The sequence below is a fragment of the Rhinatrema bivittatum genome, chromosome 15, assembly GCF_901001135.1.
Source record: "Rhinatrema bivittatum chromosome 15, aRhiBiv1.1, whole genome shotgun sequence".
Lineage (NCBI taxonomy): Eukaryota > Metazoa > Chordata > Amphibia > Gymnophiona > Rhinatrematidae > Rhinatrema > Rhinatrema bivittatum.
Window position 1 is genome coordinate 37,334,064 of NC_042629.1, and position 25,918 is coordinate 37,359,981.

At 48.0% G+C, this 25,918-nt stretch overlaps 1 protein-coding gene across 2 annotated transcripts in view; it reads right to left on the reverse strand.

The window, feature by feature from the left end:
* Nucleotides 1–589: 589 nt before the first annotated feature.
* The window catches only part of NAA50 (N(alpha)-acetyltransferase 50, NatE catalytic subunit), a 53,668-nt gene continuing 28,339 nt past the window's right edge, over nucleotides 590–25,918 (reverse strand). For both annotated transcript variants that reach the window (XM_029579347.1, XM_029579345.1), the window contains exons 4-5: nucleotides 17,938–18,004; nucleotides 590–794 (exon numbers count right to left, since the gene is read on the reverse strand). In XM_029579347.1, coding sequence (XP_029435207.1) covers nucleotides 614–794; nucleotides 17,938–18,004 — 248 coding nt within the window. In that variant the 3' untranslated portion in view covers nucleotides 590–613. The remainder of the gene's footprint in view (nucleotides 795–17,937; nucleotides 18,005–25,918) is intronic.

The window sequence follows — 25,918 nt, forward strand, 5'->3', positions numbered from 1 at the left end:
ACAGGTAACCATAAAACATGAAACTAGAGCCAATATTCATTTTAAGGTGTTAAAAAAAAATATTCAAACCCTAAGATGGCACTAAGATGCTGAACAGTGGCATGAAAGGCAATGCATCTCAGGGACATCTGGATAGCCAAAAATCCCCAAATTACTGCTCTGTGAAAAGGTCTAAATATTGCTTTAAAAAAAACAAACCAAAAAAAAACCCTAGATTTTGTTTAAGCTCTGCCCTTCAAAGTCAAAACAGCAAAAATAATCACTGTAGAAATGAAACCTGAAAAATTAACACATGTATTATGAAATTAGCTTTCAGGTTTACTTAGCCCTCTTCCTCCCTTCCCAAAAATGTAAAAAAAGAAAAAAAGCAGACCAGAGACCACTCACCTCCACCCCTTAAACAAATCAGAACCATATATCTGAAAATCCAACTAATAAAGTACATGATTTATTTTATGGTTCTTGGAAGTAATATTTTGCTGAGGTGCAGGAGGGGAGGAAGAGTAGCAGAAATCAAAAGTATATGTTAAAGAAGGGGAGAGAAATTTCAACCAGCCTCTTTCCTTATTTGGCGACAAGCAAGTGCAAGAAAGTGTTCACTGATATTTTATTTTTAATTCTCGGTCTTTTGCACATCTATATTCTGGCCAAGTGAAGGACATTTGAGATTTTTCTGCAGCACATGTGCATCTGCTGGCTCTATCCTCTTGTAATAGTTCTTCTTCGTCTCAATGATCTCAAAGCCAAACTTCCTGTAGAAGTCGATTGCTGATTCATTGCTGATCTGAACATGCCTGAGATTGAATAGAATTTAGTTAAGCAGGAACTGAATTAGATCAGAGTTGAACAGAACAATGTAATATGACACTGTAAAATATAAACACAATGGAAAACAATCCAAAAGAGTAAACAGATTTTTATTGTAAAAAGGAGGGGTTGCTTTTCAGTGCCCCCTATCAAACTACAGTGCAAAGAAACCATTCCCAAATTTTCCATTCAGCACCCACTGAAGCTATAAAGAGAATATAGGATCCATCACAAACACACTCCAAATACAGCTTTCTTTATAACCTTAACCCTGTAGTCATATGAAGCTACAGCTCCAAATTTCTAACTTGAATTCTCTGCCTTTGAGTTAATATAAATTACAAGGAGTGCCTGGGCCAAATTAAACCCTTACAATACCACCTGAAAATTTGTTAAAGCCTGAATGCACTAAAAGTAGTGCTAAGGGAGTTGTATAGGAAAATTAGTTCTTACCTGTTAATTTTCGTTCCTGTAGTACCACGGATCAGTCCAGACAGTGGGTTGAGCCTCCTTTCCAGCAGGTGGAGACAGACTAAAACTTGCAGGATGCCCTATATCAGGACAAGCCTATCCTCTAACCCTTCAGTATAACGTATGTCAAAGCATAAAACAATAAACCCAAGAATAGGATCAAGCAAGTAACCAAAAAGCTCAACGGAGCAACCATAGATTAATGTAGAAGCATGGTATACCTATACGCTCTTGCATAAACTTGGTATAAAATAACCACCAAGGCTTCCGGTGTAAATGCTCAGTAATCTTGCACCAAGGAAAATATGAAAATCTGCAGACTTGCAAGAAAACAAGCTTCGAGAGGACAGAAGACAGACAGGGAAGGGCGTCTGGACTGATCTGTGGTACTACAGGAATGAAAATTAACAGGTAAGAACTAATTTTTCTTTCCTGTACGTACCCGGATCAGTCCAGACAGTGGGATGTACCAAAGCTTCCCTAAACTGGGTGGGACCGAGACAGTCCCGCTCGAAGCACTTGCCACCCAAAGGAACTGAACACCGGAGCGTGTACATCCAGACAGTAGTGCCGAGCAAAAGTGTGCAGACACGTCAAGTGGCGGCCCTGCAAATCTCCTGCGGGGAGATTGACTCTCCACCCACAAAGTAGCCTGAGAACGCAGAGAATGGGCCTTCAGACCCTCAGGAAGTGGACGACCTTGACAAAGATATGCCGAGGAAATGGCTTCCTTCAACCACCGCGCAATCGTGGTCTTAGAAGCCTGCTTACCGCGGTTGGGACCACTCCAAAGGAAGAAGAGATGGTCCGATACCCGGAAGTCACTGGTGACCTGGAGATAGCGAAGCAAGACTCGTTTCACATCTAGCCGACGAAGGTCACCATCCGCCGTACCCGCAATCTCCTCCGGAGAGAACCCTGGGAGTTCGACCGACTGGTTGACATGAAAAGCGGAGACAACCTTAGGCAAGAAGGAAGGAACCGTCCTGAGAGAAACCCCGGAATCGGAGAAACGCAAGAAGGGCTCCCGACAGGACAGCGCCTGAAGCTCGGAAATACGGCGAGCAGAGGAAATAGAGACCAGAAAGACAGTCTTTAGAATAAGATCCTTGAGTGTAGCGTGGCGAGAGGCTCGAAGGGAGCCGCACAGAGAGCACAAAGGACCAGGTTGAGACTCCACGACGGACACGTGGCCCGAGAGGGGGGGGGCGGAGGTGTCTAACGCCCCTCAGGAAACTAATCACGTCAGGGTGAGCTGCTAAGGCATGACCGTCCACCCGATCCAGGAGAGAGCCGAGCGCCAAGACTTGAACGCGTAGAGAACTGAAGGAGAGGCCCTTAGAGAGACCCTTCTGAAGAAAAGAAAGAATCAAAGGAATCGAGGCAGAGCGCGCAGGGACACCCGCCTCCGTACACGCGGACTCAAAAACTTTCCAAATGCGCACATAGGCCAGAGAAGTCGACTGCTTCCGGGCTCGCAGCAGGGTGGAGATGACCTCCACCTCAGGTGACGCCGTTCAAAAGCCAGGCCGCAAGACAGAAGCGATCGGCCTGGTCGAAAAATACAGGCCCCTGCCAGAGGAGACGAGGAAGATGACAGAGGCGCAGGGGCCCGTCCACCGCTAGATTGATGAGATCTGCGAACCACAGCCTTCGCGGCCACTCGGGAGCAATGAGAATCACCGGTCCCCGGTGAAGCTCGATTCTCCTGAGAACTTTCCCCACCAGTGGCCACGTGGGAAACACGTACAGAAGGACGTCCGCTGGCCAAGGTAGAGCCAGAGCATCCACGCCCTCTGCGCTATGCTCCCTCCAGCGGCTGAAGAACCGATTGGCCTTGGCATTGTGCAGAGTCGCCATGAGGTCCAGATGAGGAGGACCCCACATGTCCACTATCAGAGCCGTGGCCGCGTCCAAGAGCTCCCACTCTCCCGGATCGAGCGACTGCCGGCTGAGGAAGTCGGCTTGAAACATTGCCTTTTCCGGCGATGTGAGAAGCCACAAGGCACTGTAGGTGACGCTCCGCCCAAGCGAGGAGACAGCTGGCTTCTAAGCTACCAGGGGACTGCGAGTGCCCCCTTGGCGATTGATGTAGGCGACTGTGGTGGAGTTGTCGGACAGGACTCATACCGCCTTGCCGCGGATCAGGGGAAGGAACTCCTGAAGGGCCAGGCGGACCGCCAAAGTTTCCAGTCGATTGATGTGCCAGCGCGACTGAGTCTGGGACCATGTCCCCTGGGTGGACTGAGAAAAGCAGACCGCACCCCAGCCCAACAGGCTGGCGTCCGTGGTTACTATCGTCCACTGTGGAGCTTGAAGAGGCATCCCTTGCAGGAGATGAGGAAGAGACAGCCACCACTGTAATTCGTCAGTAGTAGACTCCAAGAACGGAAGGACTAAGTGGAACTGCTCCGACACTGGTTGCCAACGAGACAGAAAAGCTTTCTGTAACGGACGCATATGAGCAAAGGCCCAGGGGACCAGATCAATGGTAGAAGCCATGGAGCCCAGGACTTGGAGATAATCCCAGGCCGTCGGGGAAGATAGCGCAATCAGATTCTGGACCTGATCGATCAGCTTGAGGGCTCGCGTCCGAGGTAAGAATACCTTGCCTACTCGGGTGTCGAAGTGTGCTCCCAGAAATTACAACTCCTGGGAGGGCTGAAGCTTGCTCTTGGAAAAGTTCACTATCCACCCGAGAGAGGCAAGGAGCTCCAAGACGCGATCCACCGCCCGCCGGCAAGAGGTCTCCAACTTGGCCCTGATGAGCCAATCGTCCAGATAGGGATGGACGAGAATCCCCTCCCGGCGCAAGGCCGCTGCCACTACTACCATGACCTTCGTGAAGGTGCGAGGAGCGGTCGAGAGGCCGAAAGGGAGAGCTCGAAACTGGAAGTCCTGGTTGAGAATGTGGAATCGGAGATACTTCTGGTAGTCGCGGTGGATGGGAATATGAAAATATGCTTCTGCGAGATCGAGGGAAGCAAGGAACTCTCCGGGACGGACCGCCGCAATGACTGCCCGTAGGGTTTCCATGCGGAAGTGGGGGATCTTGAGGGCCCGATTGACTCTCTTGAGGTCCAGGATTGGGCGGAAGGACCCGTCCTTTTTTGGCATGGTGACGTAAACAGAATACTGGCCGGCGCCAATTTCCCTTTTTGGGACTGGGACCACCGGCCCCAGATCCAGAAGCTTGGAGAGAGTCTGGACCACCGCATCCCTCTTGGCCTGGCCGCAAGGGGAGAACAGAAAGAGATCTGGAAGTTCCCTGACGAGGTCGAAAGCGTACCCGTCTCTGATAATGTCGAGGACCCACTGATCCGACGTGATTTTGACCCATTCCTCGAAAAACAGGGAGAGGCGTCCGCCGAGGTAAGGGACCGAGGAATGGGTCGGCTGAACTTCATTGCGTGGCAGGTTTAGCGGTGGTACGCACGGGCTGGCCCTCGCGAAAAGGCCGCCTGCCACGAAAGGACTGCGACCAGGACTGCGCACAAGAAGACCCCCTCGCAGCACCGCCCCGCCCACGAGAAGCGGAGCGACGCTGACACCTGAAGCGAAAGCGAGAGGCCGCGAAGGACCGAGAAGACTTAGGGCGGTCCTCTGGAAGCTTATGGACCTTGTTGTCAGCCAAGGAGTCCATAAGCTTGTCGAGATCCTCGCCAAAGAGCATCTTACCTTTGAAGGGAACCGTGCCCAGCCGGGTCTTAGAGGACTGATCAGCTGACCAGTGGCGTAGCCAAAGGAGCCTCTGAGCAGCCACTGCCAAAACCATCGCCTTCGCCTGTACACGGACCAAATCGTAGAGGGCGTCTGACACGTAAGCGATTACTGCCTCCAGATGTTCGGCTTGTTCTGTCTCACCTGGCAGAAGCTCCCAGGTGCAGAGTAACTGTTGGACCCACTGGAGGCCCGACGCATCATGAGACTGCTATAGCAAGACGCCCGAACCCAGAGGGCCAGGACGTCAAAGATGCGCTTCAAGTGAGCCTCCAGCTTACAATCTTGTGAATCCTTCAAGGCCGTGGTACCTTCCACCAGAATCGTGGTGTGCTTGGCCACTGCAGAAACATAAGAATCCACCAATGGATATCGCAACAGCTCCAAGCCCTCTTCCGGGAGGGGATAGAGCTTATCCATCGCACGCCCCACCCGGAGCACACCCTCAGGAGCCTCCCATTCCTGCAGGATAAGGAGCTGAAGCATGGGGTACAAGGGAAAGGCCGAGGCCGGAGCCCTCCCAAAACCGGGTTCATATCCTTAGGGAGTGAGGCCATGAGATTATCCACGGAGGGACTTTCCAGGCCCAGCTCCTCCAAAACAAAAGGGAGGAGGGGCTCTAACTCCTCCTTAGGAAAAAGACGAAGGGCTCTGGGGTCATCCCCCTCTAAGGGGGGGCATCCGCCAAATCAGAGGAAGCAGCGGGGTCCGAGGACCTGGGAGACACCGGGGGGGGGGGCACCCCCGGAACCACCCGCACTGGTCCCTGAGGCTCCGTGGCTGGTCCAGTGGTCAACGGCGCTGAATGAGGGATTTTTTTTTGGGGGGGGGGGCTTTCATCCAGCTCATGCAGGCTAGCTAGATAAGATTTGTGCATGAGGACGACGAAATCCGCGGAAAAAAGGACCCTGGATTTGCCGGGGGGGGGGGGGGGGGGCGAGGGAAGGTCAGGACCCCCCTCCTGGGGACCCGCGGGGGCCAAATCGGGGGTTAAATCAAAAACATCCGGCCCCCCAGCCCCAGGGAGCACTGAAATCGGCCCAGATGAAAAATCCAAGATGGCGGCCGTTCCCGGGGTTCTGCCGGGAGGAGTGGAGCCCCGGGCTAAATTTGCTTGTCCTGCCGAGGAGGGACCTTCCCCACCCGGCAGGCAAGCAGTGCAGAGGCCCTGATGCGAAAAACGTAAGAGGACAGCCCACAAGAAAGACAGGCTGTCAGCCAGGACATAGCTAAACCTCGGCTGAAGAAAAAAAAAGTTGAAAAAAAGCTCGATTGACAGCCTGCACAGCAGGAGAGAGCAGGCGGGAAACCTGCTGCCTTCTGCTTCTCTGACGGCCAGTTCTAGCCCTATACTGACCAGAAAAAAATAAAAAAGCTGGTCAACTGCTGCAAATAAGTTAGAGGTAGGTGAGTACCTGCAACTTATTGAAAGTTTAACACCTTTTAACTTTTTTTTTTTTTACTAAGCGCAGCAGCGGGTTCAAAACCCTCTCAGCCTCCAGAGGAGGAACGAGGCCCAGAGAGCGTCGGTCCCCACACCTGGAAGCGTCCACGGACTCAGGACTATGCAGGGAACCCCCTCCTGCAAAAGGGGACAAGCCCCCCTGAGCCGGGCAAGAGCTGGGAGACTGAAGTCTCCCACACAAAAAACAGAAAAGCACTAAAGAAGGCAGAAATTTCCTTCAGAGATCCTTTTTTTTTTTTTTTTAAAAACAAGAACCAAAAGAAGTACTTGCTTGAGCCTAAAGAGAAAGAAGAGGCTGACTAGCCTACAGCAGAGAACCAAAGGGGAGATGCTGCATCTGCTGGAGGCAGACGAATACTGAAGGGTTAGAGGATAGGCTCTGTCCTGATATAGGGCATCCTGCAAGTTTTAGTCTGTCTCCACCTGCTGGAAAGGAGGCTCAACCCACTGTCTGGACTGATCCAGGTACGTACAGGAACCCACATTGTTCCAGGACACACTAGTATCTCACACGTATGTGGAGGCCTCTGCTGAGCGATTCCAAAGACATGCCTTGGGGATGGCACTCTCCAGTCCTTCAGGCTAGCGAGGGTCTCCTGAGCTGCCTAGGCATGCCATTTGTGAGGCAAGGATAGATGACAGCACAAGATGAAAAAGGTCCCACTTCCCTTCCTCTCAAATCGCATCCCTCCAGCCGCCTACGGAGCGCCCAGCCAGCCCACTGCAATGCACCGCCTGCCTACCGCTGCCTTTCACCGCTCCTGGACCTCGCTGCCAGCCCGACACTGACCTCTGCCGCCCAGGAGAACCACCACTGACCCGCCGCTGAGACTGCATCCGGAACTCAACCAGGCCAGGCCGCGCCTCCCTCACCGAAGGCCTGCCCCCATCGGCGATGTCACCGCAGCGACAGACGCTGCCCTCAAGTAAGGCTGCGACCTTAGGCGTCGAACGACCCTTAGTGCTGACCCTTTGAGCCGACACTCTCCCACTCCACCCTAACTCAATCTCGCCCTCCAACACCCCCTCCGTATCTCACTAGCCTACCCCATCTTCTTACTTCCTGTCCTATCTACCATTTTGTACCGCAACTATTGACTCTGTAAACAATACTGATTATATTGTATACCTCATTAATTGAAGCTATAACTTTACTTACTACTGAATATATCTATCATTGAACCATCAATCCTTAATGACTACGCAGGGTCTCATCAAGTTCCTCCATCACACAATTCCCTGGACACAAAGAGACCAAGCTGCCTAACCCCGAACTGCCTACCCAGTGATTGAGTATGCCCTGCATCCGCGACTCACATTTTATTAATCCCTCTATCCCTAGTCACGCTCTCTAACATGCTGTCCCACACAATCCCTATCCTCAAAAACCAATTTCCCAAACACTTTAGACTCTACACCCCTCACTATCATGCCCAACACAAATTTCTACTACCCATCTTGCTAACCCTCTCACACAATTATTCAACCTCACTGCAATCACCATCTTCCTCTTCAATGCTCAATCCATTATCAAAAAAAACTCCCATACTACAAGACTTGCTAATGGTCGACAAACCAGACATATGTGCCATAACAGAGACATGGCTGAAAGAAACCTACATCGTTACACTAAACCAACTCCCAAAGCAATACTAAGACATCTTCTCCATCCTGAGACCCAAAAAGAAAGGATTCCTTCTCACCGCAAGAAAGGAACTGAAACTATCACAACAAACCATTAGCCCTATTCCTAAATTTGAAATCTGTCTTTTCAAATCCCCCCCCCCCCCCCCCAACTCCAAATTTGCCTAGTTTATTACCCCCTTTCCCCCCCAGGTCTCCTAGACTCAAATTCATCCCCACTGATTGAAGTTATAGCAAAAAATATATCCATGAATACATCAGCCATTATCCTAGGGGATTTCAATCTACATGTTGATACCATCCCCCTCCCCTCCTCATGTGAGGTTTTCCTGACTTCCCTCCAAGCAATGGGATTCAACCAAATAAAGAATCCCACACACAGAGCTGGGCACACTTTAGATCTCATATTCACAAACAATCTCAAACTCTGATATCCCCTCTTGCACCCCAATTCGCTGGTCAGATCACTCTCAAAGCAAACCTCACCATCTCAAACACACCTAACGTTGATACCAACACTAAATACTCCTCTATCCACTACAGAAAACCCTGCCCAAGCGATGACCTTATCACAACCATCACAAATGACATCAGCAAACTAGATCTGACTCAGAATCTGCCTTCACATCCTGGCACCAAATCACGAGTAATATAGCTGACAAACTATGCCCATCACACTCCAAGAAAATCAACCACTCACCTAACCCTAAGAAACCCTGGTACACCCCAGAATTAAAGACACTGAAATGCAACCTTAGAAAATTAGAAAAGAACTGGCGAAAAGACCCTTTTGGTACACAACTCGCCAAATACAAACAAGCCCTGCACACATACCGAAAAACATCCTAAAAAACAAACTGGATTTCCACGCACAACGCATACATGAATTCCACTTTAACCCCAAAGCATTATTCGAATATGTAGCCAACCTAACCAAAGCCTCCCCCTCACCTATCCCTGAGGAAGAAGCTGCAAACAAATGCCAGGACTTAGCCCAATTCTTCCATGATAAAATAACAAAAATCATGACAATTCCACACAACCCCATCTTCATCATCACCTAACACACCCAAGACTCACACACTAGCAACACAAGCAACCATGAACTCCTTTGAGGACACCACCCCCTCTGAAATTGAATCATGTCTAAGAAAAATGAAGCCATCCTCACACCCATACAACACAATACCCACTAAACTCCTCCTCACTATCCCCAGCACCATATCCCATCCATTAGCCCAAATTATAAATAGATTTCTCACCCAGGGTCAAGTCCCCTTGTCTTTAAAGCAAGCAGTGATCAAACCCATTCTTAAAAAACCCCACTCTAAACCCAAATGAACCTACAAACTACCGCCCAGTCTCCAACCTACCTTTCATATCAAAAGTTATGGAAAAAATAGTCAACCTCCAGCTTACGGAATACCTAGAAACAAACATATCCTATCCAATTCACAATATGGTTTCCGTAAATTCTTCAACACTGAAACCCTCCTATCACTATCCAACTCAAAGGACTAGATAAAGGCCACTCATTCATACTCGCACTTCCAGATATATCAGTGGCCTTCGACACCATTAATCATAACGTACTACTCTATCGGCTATCTGAAATCGGTATCACAGGAACCCCCCCTCCGCTGGTTCACCTCCTACCTAAAAAACAGACAATACAAAGTCAAGATCCAAGTCTTTCAATCTACTACAAGGAATCCCCCAAGGCTCCTCTCTTTCCTCAACCCTGTTCAATATTTACCTCCTGCCCCTCTGCAACCTCCTCTCAGACCTCGGCCTCAAAATACTACATATACGCAGACGACGTCATCCCAATCACAGACTTACTGCCTAAAGCCATCAAATCACGGGAAGCCTCTCTTGCAGCCATCAGCAACTTCCTCTCAAGTCTCAACCTCGCACTCAACACTGCAAAAACAGAACCCTTAATAAAAACTCCTCCACACAACCATCTCATCTCTAATCAACACAACACTCCTCTAAATTCAACTCTTACACCTCAACCTCCCCTAAATTCAATTCTTACATCTCAACACGCAAGAAATTTAGGAATCATCATAGATGATCAACTAAACCACAAAAAAATTCATTAACACCACCCTCAAGGGATGCTACTTCAAGCTGCAAACCCTAAAAAAACCTGAAACCACGATTACATTTCAATGATTTCTGGACAATACTTCAGTCCACAATATTCACAAAAATAGACTACTGCAACTCGCTACTCCTTGGCCTTCCAAAAAACACCATCTCCCCCCTCCAATTGCTGCAGAACGCAGTTGCACACATCCTCACCAACACTCGTAGGAACGAACACATAACCCCAATCCTCAAAGAACTACACTGGTTACCTATCCAACAGCGCATACAGTACAAAACCCTCACAATAATACACAAATCCCTACACACAGATATAAACTGGCCCCAGAGTACCTTCTCATTCTGCAACACAAACAGACCCACCTGTTCACGCTACCAAGCAACCTTAAACATTCCCTCACCCAGACTCACCCATTACAATGCCACCAGGGAACGCGTCCTATCCATTGCCGGCCCCACACTGAAATTCTATGCCCGCTGACATACGCTAAGAACACTGCCTGAACAAATTTAAACAAAAACTTGGCTCTTCACACAAGCATACTCATGATCTCAAGGACACCACACTGCAGCCTATTACACTACCCTGCATCCTATAACACCCCACTCCCTGCCCTCTCAATAACCTATGCCCCCTTCACATACCTTAACACCTCACCACAAAGAAGCTCTCCTCACGAAAAATACTAAACTCCACCTTACCCTAGCTTATCCTACTGAAAACTGTCCAGTCCACACTCCCAATGATATTATGACATTATCTATACCAGTCACGTTAGATATATAAGTACATTATTATTATTATATTATTTAGCAACCTTCATTGGTCAAATTATAAACCTGCTACTGCTGCATGAAGCTAATATATTCTGCTTAGCTGTTTTTGTTAAACCGTTAAACTGTTACTATAGTTACTCTGTAAAAAGCTGTTATATGGGTTACACTGTAAAGCTATGTTGCTGACTCCATGTTGACTGTAAACAGATATGGATGTCCAACGACAAATATCGGTATAGAAAAACCTTAAATAAATAAATGAAACCGCAGGGCAATCCTGTCTTTAACTGACTTTTATAAATGTTGCTGGACCTCATGATCTCAAAATTATTCTGGCTTGGAAACCATAAGAAAATTATTCCTTACCTGCTAATTTTCGTTCCTGTAGTACCATGGATCATTCCAGACTGTGGGTTATGTTCCCTGTCCAGCAGATGGAGTTAGAACCAAAAATTCCCAGGGGAGGACCTATATAGCCACGCCTCCCTTGCCTCAATCCTCAGTAACTGGACTAGCAAAGCCAAGACGAGAAGAGACAGAACCAGAGGAATCAATCTCAAAAATAGAGAGAAAAAATAACAGCTGTGACAGCAACTATCTTGTACTCAAAAAACTGTAACTGAGAACTTGCAAACAGCACTGTGTTCAAAGACACAGCTCGCAATAACTAGAGATACAGAGTGAAAATATTGTGAAGACAGGAAAGCAGGGATGGCCCACAAAGAACCCCCAAAACCAGGGAGGGGTCTGGAATGATCCATGGTACTACAGGAACGAAAATTAGCAGGTAAGGAATAATTTTCTTTTCCCTGTACGTACCAGGATCATTCCAGACTGTGGGATGTACCAAAGCTTCCCCATCATGGGTGGGTCGCGGACAGCCCTGCCCGTATGACCCTTTCTCCAAGCTGACCGTGAGACGGTGCGCGAATGTCTAGACGATAATGTCTTGCGAAAGTGTGGAGAGACTTCCATGTGGCCGCCCTACAGATTTCCTGAGAAGAAACTGCAGAACTTTCCGCCCACGACGTCGCTTGAGCGCAGAGAGAATGCGCCTTAACAGCTAAAGGTGGAGACTTACCCACTCCAATGTATGCGGCTATAATCGCTTTCAGCCAGCGAGCGATTGTTTGGATGCCATGCAACCCTTCCTGGGTCCCGACCAAAGGACAAACAAATGATCGGAGAGTCGAAATTCATTAGTAACCTCCAAATAATGTATCAAAGAACGTCGGACATCCAACCGACGTAGGTCAGAAGAATCAGAGGATAAAAATGACGGAAGCTCTATCGATTGGTTGAGATGGAAAGTTGAAACCACCTTCGGCAGAAAAGATGGAACTGTCCGCAGGGATACTCCCCCTGGCGTGAAACAAAGGTATGGCTCCCTACATGATAGAGCTTGTAGTTCAGAGATCCGACGTGCTGAGCTGATCGCCACCAGGAAGATGGTCTTAAGGGTGACATCCTTGAGTGTGGCCGAAGTCAGAGGGTCAAAAGGCGGTGCACATAGAGCCCGGAGTACCAAATTGAGATTCCAAGAAGGACAAGGTGGTCTAATTGAAGGCTTCAAGTGTTTTACCCCCTTTAGAAAACGTAGGATATCTGGATGTGAGGCCAGAAGCTCCCTGTCATTACTACGTAGGACGGCTCCCAACGCCGCCACCTGCACACGAAGAGAATTATAGGCAAGGCCCAAATCCAGACCAGCCTGTAGGAAGGAAAGCACGTGTCACAGAGGCCTGCGTTGGTAGAATCGATTTTGACTCGCACCATTCCTCAAAAACCTTCCATACTCTGGCATAAGTAATCGACGTGGATGTCTTCCTAGCTTTCAGGAGCGTGGAGATGACAGATTCTGGATATCCGCGCCGTCTCAATTGACGCCTCTCAAAAGCCAAGCCGCAAAACAGAAGCGATCTGCCTCCTTGAAAAATATTGGTCCTTGGCGAAGAAGACGTGGCAGATGACTGAGCCGAAGAGGGCCGTCTACTGCCAGATTGAGAAGATCTGCAAACCATGGTCAATGAGGCCACTCTGGTGCAACTAGGATCACCGGACCTTGATGCGTCTCTATCCGTCAGATAACCTTGCCCACTAGAGGCCACGGAGGAAAGACATACAGGAGACACTGTCGAGGCCAGGGAAGAACCAGCGCGTTGACTCCTTCCGCGCCGCGCTCTCGCCTGAGGCTGAAGAACCAGGCGGCCTTTGCATTTGTCGCGGTTGCCATTAAATCCACATGGGGTCTCCCCCAACGCTGTACTATCCTTCGCATTGCGTCCTCCGAGAGTTCCCACTCTCCGGGATCCAGGTGTTGTCGACTGAGAAAATCTGCCTGAACGTTGTCCACGCCCGCTATGTGCGAAGCCGCTAGCCGCTGTAAGTGTAGCTCCGCCCATGTCATCAACTCGGTCTCCAACGAGACTAGATGGCTTCTGGTGCCCCCCTGGCGATTGATGTACGCCACTGTGGTTGCATTGTCCGAAAGAATCCAAACTGCTCGACTGCGTACCAGTGGGTAGAACCCCTGCAGCGCTAGACGGACTGCTCTGGTCTCCAGCCGATTGATGGGCTAAGTGGACTGTTCCATCGTCCATCGGCCTTGGAGAGACCTGTCCTGACAGACCGCCCCCGAGCCGGTGAGACTGGCATCCGTGGTGACGACCACCCAAACCGGGTTCTGTAGAGACACTCCCTGAGCTAATTGTTGAGGGTCCAGCCACCACTGTAAGCTGAGCAAGACAACATCCGGGATGGGCAGTACTGCTTGAAAATCTCTCGACACTGGGTTCCATCGCGAAAGCAGAGATCTCTGGAGAGGCCTGAGATGAGCGAAGGCCCACGGAACCAAATCGATTGTTGAGGCCATGGTTCCCAGTACCTGGAGATAATCCCACGAACCGTGTTACCTGAGCACGCAGAGCCCGAGCTCTGTCCGGGTGCAGAAATACCTTGGCTCGGCTGGTGTCGAAGTGTGCTCCCAGAAAATCCAGTGATTGTGAAGGTATCAGTTTGCTCTTTGAGAAATTGACGATCCATCCCAGAGACTGAAGAAGCTGTACTACCCTGTCTACAGCACGGTAACCCTGCTTCCTCGACTTCGCCCGAATGAGCCAGTCGTCTAGATAGGGATGTACAAGGATACCCTGCTTGCGGAGCGCCGCCGCCACCACTACCATGATCTTGGTGAAGACACGCGGAGCCGTCGCTAGACCAAAAGGGAGAGCACGAAACTGAAAATGCTGTCCCAAAATCTTGAAGCGTAAGAAGCGGTGATGGATCGGGATGTGAAGGTATGCCTCTAAGGTCCAAAGAGGCCAAGAATTCACCCGGATGCACGGCTGCTAACACTGAACGGAGCGTTTCCATACGAAAACGAGAAACTCAGAGACACTTGTTGACCCGTCTTGAGATCTAGGATAGGTCGAAAAGTGCCCTCTTTCTTGGGAACCACAAAGTAGATTGAATAATGACCTTTTCCCAGTTCGGAGGCCGCTACCGGTACTATCACCCCCAGCTGTAGCAGTTGATCGAGAGTCTGTCAGACTGCTAATTGTTTGAGACGGGAACCGCAAGGAGAAAACAGAAAACGATCTCGGGGTTCGTGTACAAAATCTAATACGTAGCCTTGTCTTAAGATGTCCAGCACCCATTGATCCGACGTAATTTGGGCCCACTCCTTGTAAAAGAGAGTAAGGCGACCCCCCAGGTGGGGGATCCCCTCTTGGGTCCTTCTGGCATCATTGTGAAGCCTTCGAGGAAGGACCTGCCCCTTGAGTATCCTTACCGTGGCGGCGCCCTCGAAAGGACCGGTTCCAGGTGTGTGATTGTGTAGAAGGAGCCCGAGGTGTCTGCTGTCTAGTAGGACGCGACCTCCGTTGATTCCGGTACCTATTTCTGGAGGAATAAAATGATCTAGAAGAACGTGGACGATCTTCTGGTAGCTTGTGCACCGCATTCTCATTAAGAGATTTGATGATCTGATCCAAATCTTCCCCAAATAGGCACCTACCTTTGAAAGGAAGGGAACTCAGGCGCGTCTTAGACGAAGCATCTGCCGCCCAGTTGCGTAGCCACAAAAGACGACGAGCGGCACCGCCGCCACCATGGAATGAGCGAGGACCCTTAACAGATCATAAAAAGCATCAGCTCCATAGGCAACCACCGCTTCAAGTCTATCAGCCTGAATAGTCTCTGCCTGTGGCAAAGATTGGGAAGTGAGAAGCTGTTGTACCCAACGCAGAGCTGCTCGCTGTGCTAGGGAACTGCAGATAGCAGCCCTCATCCCCAACGCTGAGACTTCGAAGATACGCTTGAGGTAAACCTCGAGCTTGCGATCCTGGACATCCTTCAACGCCGTCCCGCCCGTGACCGGGATGGTAGTATGTTTCGTGACCGCGGATACCGCTGAATCAACAGCAGGAACCTTAAGAATCTCCAAGAAATCAGTGGGGAGAGGGTATAACTTTTCCATGGCTCGACCGACTCTAAGATTGGCCTCAGGAGTATCCCACTCCCTTGAAATCAATTGCAAGATGTTGTGATGCGTGGGAAAAGCTTTCGCTAGAGGTCGTAAGCCCGCTAGGAGAGTATCCCCTTTCTTAATCTTCGGATCCTGAGCCACAGGATCCGGAGGAGGGTCAATGTCCATTTCCTGGAGGATGTGGGGGATGAGATCATCCAATTCCGCTGCTTGAAAAATACGGAGGACCCTCGGGTCGTCACCTTCTACCTGGGCCGCCAGGGAGGGATCATCCGCATCTGGATCTTGCCATGGATCCCCCGACGGTTGTTGCAGCGGTATAGGAATCACGGGGGGGGGGGGGGGGGCTGAGTGGACCCCGCACCCCCTGTGGGCAAAGAAGCCCTCCCTAAGGGAGGGTCTGCCGTCAAAGCTGTGTCAAGCAGGCCAGTTTGGGGGGAGGGGGACCCCAAATTCCAAGATTCGGATCCCTGCTCTGTAAAAATGCCTTGTGCATTAAAACAATGAATTCTGGCGAAAAAGCGGGAAGTGCTGATGAGGGGCCCCCCGAGACGTCGTCCCCTTGCCTGCCCTGGTCTGTTGCGCTCCGAAACTCCATACTGTTAGAGGAAACCTGGAGAGGAGCGTCGACGTCCTCCTCAGAGAGAGCTGCCTCCGAGTCAGCTGAGAAAATGGCCGCCGTTCCCGCACTGAGGGGAAACAGGGCATGCCGCTTCCTGCCAGCGCGGTCAGACTCTCCTCCAAGCTGCCTACCAGGTAAGCCATACTCCCCCTCAGGAAAAGCTGAAGAAAATCCCTCTGAGGTCTGCTGAAGCCCGTGCCGAGCTCCGGAGCCGTTCGGCGATTTTTGCATCGCGGCGGGAGGGAGGGGCGGCTGCGGCGCGCGGCAACAACTGAAGCGGCGAATTAATAAACCTCTTCGGCCTCCGGACCCCTCGCCATCCCCAAGAGACCATCGGGGAAAAACGCCGTCCCGACGGTGAGCAGCTCCGGGGAATGGGTCGTCGCAGAGCTGCAGGGCGGGAACTCCAATCACTCCCTGAAAGGGAGGAGGGGAAAAGGAAAACTCCGGGGCTAGGGGGAGCGGTCGGCACTATAGACTTTCATCCCTCATAAATTCCTGTTCCTACCAACGACTGTAAATGAAATAAAAATAACACTTACCTCACTCTAGCCAGGCAAGGAAGAGGAAAAAAACAAAGAGATAGGAAGAGAGAAATAAAGTGACAGGCAAAAAACACAGCCTGTCAGCAAGTTCCTGACTGGAAAACAGTGTCTCTCTTTGAACGGAGTGGTCCTGTCAGAACACTACAGAACCTATCCCTTAGAAGAAAAACCTTTATCTAATATTATTTAATTGATTCCTCAAAGAGAAAATAAAACTAGAAAAGTGCTGGGGACCACCGTGTCCCCTGCTCAATCTGCTGGAGTTAGAACTATACTGAGGATTGAGGCGAGGGAGGCGTGGCTATATAGGTCCTCCCCTGGGAATTTTTGGTTCTAACTCCATCTGCTGGACAGGGAACATAACCCACAGTCTGGAATGATCCTGGTACGTACAGGGAATGTTCAGAATTTTTGGAACATTTTAGCAAACAGACTTGAAAACTCAAAGGCAATTTGATTTGAATTGTCTGCCCATCCAGCAGGTTAAGGGCAAAGAATATTTTGGAAAAATGTTAGAAATTATGCTCAACACAGCAAATAAGTCACTTATTTTTATTCTTTTTACCAAAACTGCACTTGCAACAGTCACTCAGAGCATGCACAAATTTGTGAGGGTTCTGGGAAAAAAAACTAATTTCAAGAAATCCAAAAATCATCCTAAAACCTTGATGGGAATGTGCAGGTGTGGGCTTAGCTACATGGTGGTGCATCTATAGTTACATATGGAGTTAGATTACAGAGCTATAAAAGGCATTATTAAAGTCACCCAACCAGATAGGGTTAAATTCCAACATGTCTGTCAACTATTGTCTTTTACAGAATGGGCAGTTTAGTTATCTCAATACCAGTGAACAAGCCCAGATATTGTGCACTTTACTACCTCCCAGTAAGGAGAATGGTGGATTGTGTATGCGCATGCCAAAATAAGTCAGCCTTGGCAAGCTGCTTTATCGACCTGGCATGCAGTAAAAAGTTGATAAAAGATTTTTTGGCAACTGCCATCTCATTAAGCTTACAATGCCTCCAATAATCCATGTACTGATCTCAAATATTTTCCCCAGCTACCTAAGCATCTGCTCTAAGCCTCCGACCACAGTAAAGTCTGTACAATACTGTGCAATATGCCCCAGCTTCAGGGAGGACTGAATTGGCTTATACTTCTCAAAAGATCTTGATACATTGATATTCCCAAAGCAGCAAGCATTCCCCTCTTTCTTCACCTTTTCTGATATTTTAGCCCTAAAAACTAATGAAATAAAATAAGGAAAAAACACTTTAAACTCACAGATAGATGTTGTCAAAAGTACCATCTTTTTCACAGATGTTTAAGACATGATTCAACATTTTTGTTCCTAACAAAAGTAAAGAAACAGTTAGCACCAGAAAAAAACACATTCGACAAATGTTTTCAGTGGATATAAGCTAGAAGAAAATCACATTTATCACCTCTAAACGAGCAATATGAGAAATACAAGAATTCTCATTCTATCTTTAAAAAAGAAAATACACTATCCTCAAAGTACAGAATTAACTTGCAAATGGGCTTTTCAGTCTTACTGATTTATTATGGATTCTCGCAGCCTACAGGATCTCCTGAGAAGCACACAAACTTCACAAAGATATCAAAAAAATATATTTTATAGGCAAGTTCACTGTTTTATAAATAGAGAAGGGAATCTAAATCTTTATGGAGAAATTTAGCAATTTATAAAAAGAGTACATTCCATAATGTAGTTCATCCCTGATTTTTATAAATAGGATTGTTTAGCTGAGAGCAGTTACTGGACAAAATGGAAAACCATGCATTTTGGGCTCATGGACTTGCAGACTGACTCAGAGCAAGAGGGCAAGGAACCTAGGTGATCATCTTTCTTGCCCACCCCTGTGATAGCCCTGGATCAGCCCCCATTTTAAGTTTTACTGCACTTCAGCATTGAATTCTGTGATTTCATGCTATCACCAGGATTTGCTACTGCTCACAAAACTTACCATAACTGTTTTCCAACAGTTAAAGTAGTCTCTGATTCCAAATCACCTAAAGGTAATATTAGTTAGCCAAAGAAGTTTAACAGTTAACCAAGTCTACCTGTTTTCCATTTGCTTAGCTTTAGAAAGCTGCTATATTGTTCAGCATGTTCTTTTCATGCTGTACTTTTTTCAGGGCAATACTTCCAAATCTGTTTTGTGCGTACCATGACAAGAATGAACTTCACTTGTAAGCAAGTATGATCTCAATCTCTCAAACTTACTGCTAATGCTCTTAATACTCAACAAAGATCAGCTTCTTGGAATTCAGAGTGCGATATGCACAGGCAACATATCAAGGCACACCTGAACATTTATTTTATTTATTTTTTTAAATCAAGCCAGAGGCACATAATAGGGATTTTTTTTCATCTGTGTCTTTTTTTTTATTATCTCAGATTATGTATTTTAATATGTAATTATCTTTGGTTTCTTCATACATAGTACAGAATAGTCATTTGGTAATGACACTTCCATTAGCATAGTCATTTCTGCTTAACCATAATGTCTAGTTTTCAAGCATTTAGCTGTTTGTTAGCTGGAATCTCTAATCTATTTCTGCCGCTATGCATCTTCTGCTTGCTTTTTCACCACCAGTGGCGGACAGTCTAGCTTAACATATAGATGTTTGCTCTAACATTAGCTCTACAACACTTCCTGCACCCATTTTTGCAAATTTCCTGAAAATGTGCATGCTTTTCTGCAGACTTATAGGACAGTTAGAGTCTAAAGCATACCTCAGAAGCAGCACCAAAAAGCAGCTGGTGCTATAGGAGTACTCTGGTGAAAGCAGTGTTGCTTATCTGTAACATGTATTCTCCCAAGGACAGCAGGATGTTAGCCCTCACACATGGGCATCATCATCAGATGGAGCCCGATGCAGGAAACTTTGACTGAAATGCTGAAAACCCTAACTGGGGACACTACAGGGAGGCACAAGAGAGACCTAGCAATGGACCGAAGGAAAGGAAAGGATTGCGAAAAAACATGAAATTCAGTTTTCCAAATGGCAAAAAGCCAAGTTTTTAGAGCTTAAACAGCGAGGCTCACAGCTCTGCGGAAGGAAAAATAAAGACTGAAGAGGGACCCTGTGTGGACGCATGGTATAGTGCTGCTGGGCATGCTTGGTGTGCCTAGTCTGACCTAAATTTTCTACATCGGGCTCCATCTAATGATGTCACCCATGCCTGAGGACCAACATCCTGCTTGTCCTCTGAGAAATTCTCAGGGCTGAAACCCTGCTTCATCTCACCACTGCATAGATAGTCCAATAAGGTTGGTAGGGGTCTAAAGATCTCTAAATATCTTGACCAGCCCTGGCTAAGATCAGTACCATCAGAGGATAATAAAAGGAAATTATCAGGTAAGTAGTAATTTCTTAATCTAGTGGTTGGATTTAGGACCCATGATTGCAGGGTTCTTGAAGGAGCTCTGATGGTTGGCCCCTGGTTAAGCACTGTTGCTGTGATGGCTGGACTAGGTGAGTTTGGAAAGGGCAAACATTTATTGGGTAGTTGGGCACCAGATCCCAGCCCAGTTTTGATTGTGCTGGAAGGTCAAAGAAGCAAGAAGAAACTCAGGCTCCTCCCCTCTTAGGACAGACAAATGAATTCAGAACCAGTGGGTTATGCACCTTTACCAGCAGATGGAGACAGAGCAAACTGAGGTCACAGTATAATTAGTAGTGCAATGACATCAGCCTGCTAGTATTCTCTTCCAAAGCAATTGTGAACAGACTAGCAAAAAACTTGATTAAAACAGACTAGCAATACTGTACTCAATAAAACACTGAGCTCAGATAAAAGATCGTATTTACACTAGTCTAGGGGCTGGATTAACATTTACCAGTAATCCCTGGAAACTCAGCCATGCAGGACCACCATAAAGCAATCAATTAGCAGCTAAGGGCAGGAAGCTGGATTCATCTGTCCTAAATAAAAGGAAATTATCAGGTAAGTAGTAAATTCTCATTTCTTAGCATCCATACAGATGAACCAGTGGGATGTACCCCATGCTACCCCCCCCCCCCCACCCCCGAACATGGCAGGAGACTATTCGCAGTCCAATCAAAACTGCATGTGCAAGGCTATATCCTCCTGGGTCTGCACATCCAGATGATAATGCCTGGAAAAGGAGTATAAGGAAGCCCATGATGCAGCTCAGCAAATGTCGATAGGAGGCAACAAATTAACTTCTGCCCATGACATAGCCTGAACCCTAGTGGAGTGAGCCCTAATCTAAGTGGGCCATGGCTTTTCAGCCGCAACATACATGACCATGACCACCACCTTAATCCAGGAGCTATTATAGCCCACGAAGCTGGGTCACCGGTTTTTCCTCCACCATGAAGGACAAACAGGCGATCCGTCTTTTGGAAAGGTTTAGAAGCCTCCAGATAACTCACGACATATCTTGACATCCAAGAGACGCAATAGGCGGTATTCCACAGCATCTTTTTCCTTATCCAAGGACGGTAAGGAAATTGATTCAAAAGAAAATGAGACCATTTTAGGCAAGAAGGAAGGAATAGCACAAAGCTGTAACACTCCTGGAGTCACCCAAAGGAACGGCTCCCAGCAAGACAAGGCTTGCAGCTCGGAATTTCAATACGCAGAACAAAACATCACCATTTTCAAGGACAGTAACTGCAAGGAAAGGCTATGCAGTGATCGAAACTTAGGACTTGCAAAGAATTCCAACACCAGGCTAAAATTCCACAAAGGAACAGGATAACTGCAAGGGACAACAGAGATGTTTCACTCCCCTCAAGAAACTGGCCACATCAGGATGAAAAGGATTCACCATTCACGTGGCCCCTAAAATAGGTAAGAGCCATTACGTGTAACTTTGAGGAATTAAGGGCCAACCCTTTATTTAACCCATCCTGCAAGAAATCCAAGATGAGTGGGATCTTAACTAAACGAGGAAGAACACCTTTATCTTTACACCAAGCTTCCAACACTCGCCAAACCCACACATAGGCTAAGGAAGTGGAAAATTTACATGCTTGGAGCAAGGTGGCAATCACCGCAGTAGAAATCCACGCTTCAAATAGCAAGCCCTAAAGGGTCATACCTGAAGACAAAACAGAGTCAGATGTTCATGAAGGACAGGCCCCTGCTGCAACAGATTCCTGTGCGGAGAAAGATGCAAAGGGGTTGCTACCAGGAGTCTTCACAGATCTGCTTATCATGGTTTTCTGGGCCAATCTGGTGCCACAAGCAACACCGTCCTGTTGTGGCCCTCTATCCTTAGAACCATTCTTCCCAACATGGGTCACGGGGGAAAGGTATAACAGCTTGCCTTCCAGCCAGACCTGCCCGAGAGCATCGATCCCTAAGGACTTAGGATCTCTCCTGCAACCAAAGAATCGAGGAACTTTGCATTGTGAAAAGCCGCCAGCAGGTCTAGAAATGGAAAGCCCCAGTGATCCACTATCAACTGTTACGCCTCGCTGACGATACCCATTGTCCTGGGTCCAGACTTTCCCTGCTGAGAAAGTCTGCTCTTACATTGTCTTTTCCTACAATGTGCGAGGCTGAGATCTCCTGCACTTCTGCTCATTCCATAAATTGGTCTATCTCCTGCAATATTTGCTGCCTTAGTTCCTCCCTGCCGATTGATGTAATCCACCGTTATTGCGTTGTCCAACATTATTCGGACTGCTCAATCCTGCAGCTGCCCTGCAAGCATGCCAGACTGCCCGGGCTTCCAACTGATTGATGTTCCAGAAGGACTCCCTGTATTCCAGCACCCTTGTGCCGTTAGTTCCTGACAGTGAGCTCCCCAATCTTGGAGGCTCGCATCTGTCGTGAGTACCAACAGTCTGCCAACGTCAGGGAGACACCCTCTCTCAGATGTTCTGTTTGCAACCACCACAGAAGGGCAGAGCCGAATTGAATAATCATGAAACTGTGGGTTCTATCGAGACAGCAGGGAACGCTGACGTGGACACATATGTGCCCTCACCCGTGGTACTACTTCCAGGGTTGCCATCAACCCGAGCACCTGTAGATAGGACCACAGTGTTGGGCGTACAATGCTCACCAAGAGATGCAACTGCACCTCAACTTTTGCTTTGTGTCAAACTGCACACCCAGATACTCAGATTGAGATGCAATCGAGCTCCTGTAACAAGGAGATCATCTTGCGGGTCACCAAACTGCTCTCTTCCAGAAACAGCACAGACAAGCGCATCCAATTTCAGGAAACACAAACACGCTCGCCACTGGATCCAGGGGGTATAGGCCTGCCAAGGTCCAACTCCCTTTAAAATTTACCTTCGGGGCAACCCATACAAGATCAATTCTTGAATGGCCTCCATAACCGGGAAAAAAACAAAAACCAAGAGACTTTACACAAAGAAACCAAAATGGAATTTTTTTTTTTTCCACCTCAGACATGGCATCTGCCCCAGGGACTCCCAGCATCTTCAACGAATGGGAAAACAGGGCCAGCAATTCATCTCTTATGTTCCTTCAACATAGTCCTAATACTGTTCTAATCCCAAAGGAATTTCACCTCCTCTAGAGGGTCAGGATATACCTCATTAGTCCCCCCGATTCCTCTCAGGGACACCTGCAGCTCAAGGAGCACCTCGGCACTTAAATGCAGCACTAGAAGAGGGAGAGGCCACCACCTGAGGAACTGAGCTGACAGATGAGGGGAGGACTGAGGACTGCGCCTGAGCAAGAATTGCAATCCTTGAGAAAATTCAACCCAAGAAGAGGTGGAAGGATCTTTGCCAAAACCAGGAGGCACTTGTGTGACACCCACTGAGCTACTGTCCCCTGCTGAGGAACCATTCCAGGGAGTTCCAAGGTCAGATTAACCTCCTGACATATCGTTAACCAGGCCATCATCAGGCTGGGAGGACCCTGGCTAAATAAAATTTAATGAAGACAAATTCCCCCATAGCCTCTAAGCAGTACTATACCGCTCCATGGTGAGACCCCACCTTGAATACTGTGTACAATTCTGGTCGCCGCATCTCAAAAAAGATATAATTGCGATGGAGAAGGTTCAGAGAAGGGCGACCAAAATGATAAGGGGAATGGAACAGCTCCCCTATGAGGAAAGACTAAAGAGGTTAGGACTTCTCAGCTTGGAGAAGAGACAGCTGAGGGGGGATATGATAGAGATGTTTAAAATCATGAGAGGTCTAGAATGGGTAGATGTGAATCGGTTATTTAGTCTTTCAGATAATAGAAAGACTAGGGGGCACTCCATGAAGTTAGCATGTGGCACATTTAAAACTAATCGGAGAAAGTTCTTTTTCACTCAATGCACAATTAAACTCTGGAATTTGCTGCCAGAGGAACTGGTTAGTTCAGTTAGTATAGCTGTGTTTAAAAAAGGATTGGATAAGTTCTTGGACAAGAAGTCCATTACCTGCTATTAATTAAGTTGAGTTAGAAAATAGCCACTGCTATTACTAACAACGGTAACATGAAATAGATTTAGTTTTTGGCCATAAGAACTAGATTTAGTTCTTATGGCCTGGATTGGCCACTGTTGGAAACAGGATGCTGGGCTTGATGGACCCTTGGTCTGACCCAGTATGGCATGTTCTTATGTAAATTAGAGGGCACTCCGGCTGAGATGCCTGAATAAGACAGGCAGCTCAGAGAGAAAGGCGCTTAGATTTCTTAGCCAACGACGCCATTAATTTGTCTGTACACTTAACAGGTGACTGACAATATGCATCCCGCTAAAAAACTTTGTGCACAAAATTTAAACATCCCAAGTTGTGCGCCAAAAAGCTAAGCACAGTCACCAAACCAAACCGCTCAACCCACCAGGTTTGGCCAGTTCCCCACACTGTCTCAGAAGTGGGAATGAATGTTGGGATGGTGCACCAAGCCCGGAGGAAGTCCATAAAGGAAAATTAGTTCTTACCTGTTAATTTTCATTCCTGTAGTACCACGGATCAGTCCAGACCGTGGGTTGAGCCTCCTATCCAGCAGACAGAAACAGACCAAAACTGAAAGGGTATCCCATATCAGGACAGAGCCTACCCTACAGCCCTTCAGTATAACCATTGTCAAAGCAGCAAAAGGCACAAGATCAAGCAAGTAAAAATATAAGTATTAAAATTGTTGATCAACCAACCCAATAGAACAATTGCATGAACTGTAACTATACGCTCTTGCATGACTACCCCTGATCATCATAAGAGATGCTTCCTGTGCCTTCAATGAGAATTCCAGATAGCCAAGCAGAGACATTCCTGTAAGAAGGAGAAATTAGACAAGAATTTGAGCGGATAGACCAAGGAAAAAAACAGGGGAGGGCGTCTGGACTGATCCGTGGTACTACAGGAACGAAAGTTAACAGGTAAGAACTAATTTTCCTTTCCCTGTACGTACCCGGATCAATCCAGACTGTGGGATGTACCAAAGCTTCCCTACAAAGGGTGAGACCGAGACAGTCCCGCTGGAAGTACCTGCCGACTGAAGGAACCAAACACTGTCGCCTGTACATCAAGGCGGAAATGCCGAGCAAAGGTATGCAGGGATTTCCACTAGCGGCCCTGCATATTTCCTGAGGAGAGACCGACTGACTCTCCGCCCAAGTAGCAGCTTGAGTACGCAAGGAATGAGCCTTGAGACCTTCCGGAACCACCCGGCCTTGGCAGATATAGGCAGAGGAAATTGCCTCCTTCACCCACCGAGCGATCGTAGTCTTAGAAGCTTGGTTACCCTAATTTGGACCACTCCATAGGACGAAGAGGTGGTCGGAAACCCAGAAGTCGTTGGTAACCTGGAGGTAACTGAGTAAGACATGCTTCACATCGAGCCGAAGATCATGCCCCATGGGGCCCGCTATATCCTCAGCGGAGAAAGCGGGAAGCTTGACCGACTGGTTGACATGAAAGGAAAAAACAACCTTCGGCAAAAAGGACGGTACAGTCTTGAGAGATGCTCCCGAATCAGAAAACCGCAGAAAAGGCTCCCGACAGGATAATGCCTGAATCTCCGACACCCGTCTGGCGGAGCAGACAGAAACCAGGAAAACAGTCTTGAGTGTCAAATCCTTGAGGGTGGCCTGATGGAGAGGTTCGAACGGAGCCGCACAGAGAGCCCGAAGGACTAAGTTAAGACTCCATGAAGGACAAGTGGCCTGGACGGGGGGCTTCAAATGTTTTGATGCCCTTGAGAAAACAACATCCAGGTGAGAAGCCACCGCATGGCTGTCGACTGTCCAAGAGGGAACCGACAGCGGAGACTTGAACACGCAAC